This window comes from Bos javanicus, chromosome 15 (genome assembly GCF_032452875.1).
Source record: "Bos javanicus breed banteng chromosome 15, ARS-OSU_banteng_1.0, whole genome shotgun sequence".
NCBI lineage: Eukaryota > Metazoa > Chordata > Mammalia > Artiodactyla > Bovidae > Bos > Bos javanicus.
In genome coordinates this window covers 48,980,160-48,982,851 of record NC_083882.1, presented here as the reverse complement: position 1 = coordinate 48,982,851, position 2,692 = coordinate 48,980,160, and the positions used below count along the sequence as shown (strand labels likewise).

At 41.0% G+C, this 2,692-nt stretch overlaps 1 protein-coding gene across 1 annotated transcript; it reads left to right on the top strand.

Annotated features, from left to right (window-relative positions):
- The first annotated feature begins 422 nt into the window (after window positions 1-422).
- Window positions 423-1,376, top strand: LOC133260996 (olfactory receptor 51V1-like). The gene has a single exon (XM_061439606.1). The coding sequence runs from the start codon at window positions 432-434 to the stop codon at window positions 1,374-1,376; it is 945 nt and encodes a 314-aa protein (XP_061295590.1). The 5' UTR covers window positions 423-431.
- The last annotated feature ends 1,316 nt before the right edge of the window (window positions 1,377-2,692 follow it).

The window sequence follows — 2,692 nt, the reverse complement described above, 5'->3', positions numbered from 1 at the left end:
TGCAGAGTGACTACTTTATAGTACTCTTCATTCTAAATGCTTTATGAGTTGGAAGGAGAAAACTAAGAATTCTTTCGAGAATCTTCTCTCTCAATTTTATAGGTATACCATCTCACCAGCATCCCTGGGAAAATGTCCCAGAAAACATATCCTTCCGAAAATTAGTTTCCTGCTCCAGTCTGTTCATCGTTACAGGTGTCTTCTAAGGTCCGCCAATGGATGAATAACGACACTTAAGTGACATCAGGAGAGCACCATTCTCTTCCAGCCGACAGATACATATGCCTCTAAAGGACAGAGTTGCTTGACCACATTATGTAAAGTTAGTTAACTTTTAGCATAATTTTGTTTACTTAGAAATTCTACCTCATCTGAGCATTCTCATTGAAAAATACTTTCTGGCTGCCTCGAAAAATTATCTCAGATCCAGAATGATAGCTTTAGTAAGCCCCAGCACTAATTCCTCCTCCTTCCTTCTCACTGGATTTTCTGGTCTGGAGCAGCAATACCCCTGGATCTCTGTTCCCTTCTCCACCATTTATGCTGTTGTTCTTTTGGGTAACTGCCTGGTGCTGTATGTAATCTGGACTGAACCTAGCCTGCGTCAACCCATGTTCTACTTCCTGGCCATGCTGGCTGTCACTGATTTGTGTATGGGACTGTCCACAGTGAACACAGTGCTAGGGATCCTGTTGGGGTTGATTCAAGAGATCAGCCTGGATTCCTGCATTACCCAGGCCTATTTCATCCATGGTCTGTCCTTCATGGAATCCTCTGTTCTCCTAACTATGGCCTTTGACCGGTACATTGCAATTTGCAATCCACTGCGTTATTCCTCTATCCTGACTAATTCCAGAATTATCAAAATCGGACTCACCATTTTAGGTAGGAGTTTCTTCTTTATTACACCCCCTATTATCTGTTTGAAATACTTCCACTACTGCTGTCCCCACATCCTCTCTCACTCATTCTGCCTGCACCAAGACCTTGTCTGCCTAGCCTGCTCAGACATTCGATTCAATAGCTACTATGCCCTGATGCTGGTTATTTGCACACTATTGTTGGATGCTGTACTTATCCTCTTCTCCTATGTCCTGATTCTTAAATCAGTTCTGGCAATTGCCTCTCCAGAGGAATGGCATAAGTCATTTCAGACGTGCATCTCCCATGTTTGTGCTGTCCTCGTGTTCTACATTCCTATCATTAGCCTTACAATGGTGCACCGATTTGGCAAGCATCTCTCCCCTGTGGTCCATGTCCTTATGGGCAACATCTACATCCTTTTTCCACCTCTGATGAACCCTATCATCTACAGTGTCAAGATCCAGCAGATTCGTAGCAGAATGCTCAGACTCTTTTCTATAAAAATATGTTGAGATATTACAGTGTTCAAAAACCAAAATAAAAATAAACAAGCAAATATCAATACAAAAATACACTTTGTTGGAATTAAGACTTTAGTCTTGAACCCATGACCCTTGATCTTAAAGCACACTTTAAATGTAGATAATCACCTCAAACAAGTTCCATCCTAGCCTATGTCTTGGAAGGCAGCTGTTTTTAGGGATGGAGGTGGGAGATTCTATCTCAAGCATTCCATGGTTTCCTTCTAAATTTGTGTAAACAAGACAGACATAGGTAATGCCATAATTGTGACCACATTAAAAAATGTATAAACCTATTTAACATGCCCAGAATGGCTTTTTGAGCACTTTTTTGCACGGAAACAAAGTAAGATTCAAATACTTGGTCTTTAAGTTTCAAAAGTGGGCAACTTGAAGCATTTTCAATTATCTGAGATTCAGTTGCTTAATCTTTAAAATGGGGAAAATACCAACAGACAGAAATTTTGTAAAGATTGTCTGGACCAGAATTGTCCACTAGTATTTTTCATAGTGAATAGAGGGGGAAGAGATGGAAACATTGACAGATTTTCTTCTTGGGCCCTAAAATTACTGCAGATGGTGATGGCAGCCGTGAAATTAGAAGACAGTTGCTTCTTGGCAGGAAAGCTATAACAAAATGTAGACAGTGTGTTAAAAAGCAAGGACATCACTTTGCCAACAAAGGTCTGCATAGTCAAGGCTATGGTCTTTCCGGTAGCCATGTACGGCTGTGAGAGCTGGACCATAAAGAAGGCAGAGTACCAAAGAATCGATGCTTTCAAACTGTGGTGCTGGAGAAGACTCTTGAGAGACCCTTGGAATGCAAGGGGATGAAACCAGTCAACCTAAAAGGAAATCAACTCTGAATACTCTTTGGAAGGACTGATGCTGAAGCTGAAGTTCCAATAATTTGACCACCTGCTTCGAACTGTTGACTCATTGGAAAAGACCCTGATGCTGGGAAAGATGGAAGGCAGGAGGAGAAGAGGGCAACAGAGGATGAAATGATTGGATAACATCACCGATGCAATGGACATAAACGTAGGCCAAATCTGGGAGATACTGAAGGACAGGGAAGTCTGGCATGCTACAGTTTATGGGGCAGTGAAGAGTCAGACATGACTTAGTGACTGAACAGCAACAATAATTTTTCTAAAATGATAAAGATGTTCTCTAAAATAGAGTAATAAATACAAACGTAGACTGCTAGCTGCATATGGCTACTGAACACTTGAAATGCAGGTAGTACAACTGGGCAACTACATTTTCAACTCTGTTTTATTGTGGTTAATGTGCTTAATCACTTA

Bases quoted from the DNA above. Each gene is read 5' to 3' on its own strand.
- LOC133260996 (XM_061439606.1), top strand. From the start codon at position 432: ATGATAGCTTTAGTAAGCCCCAGCACTAATTCCTCCTCCTTCCTTCTC.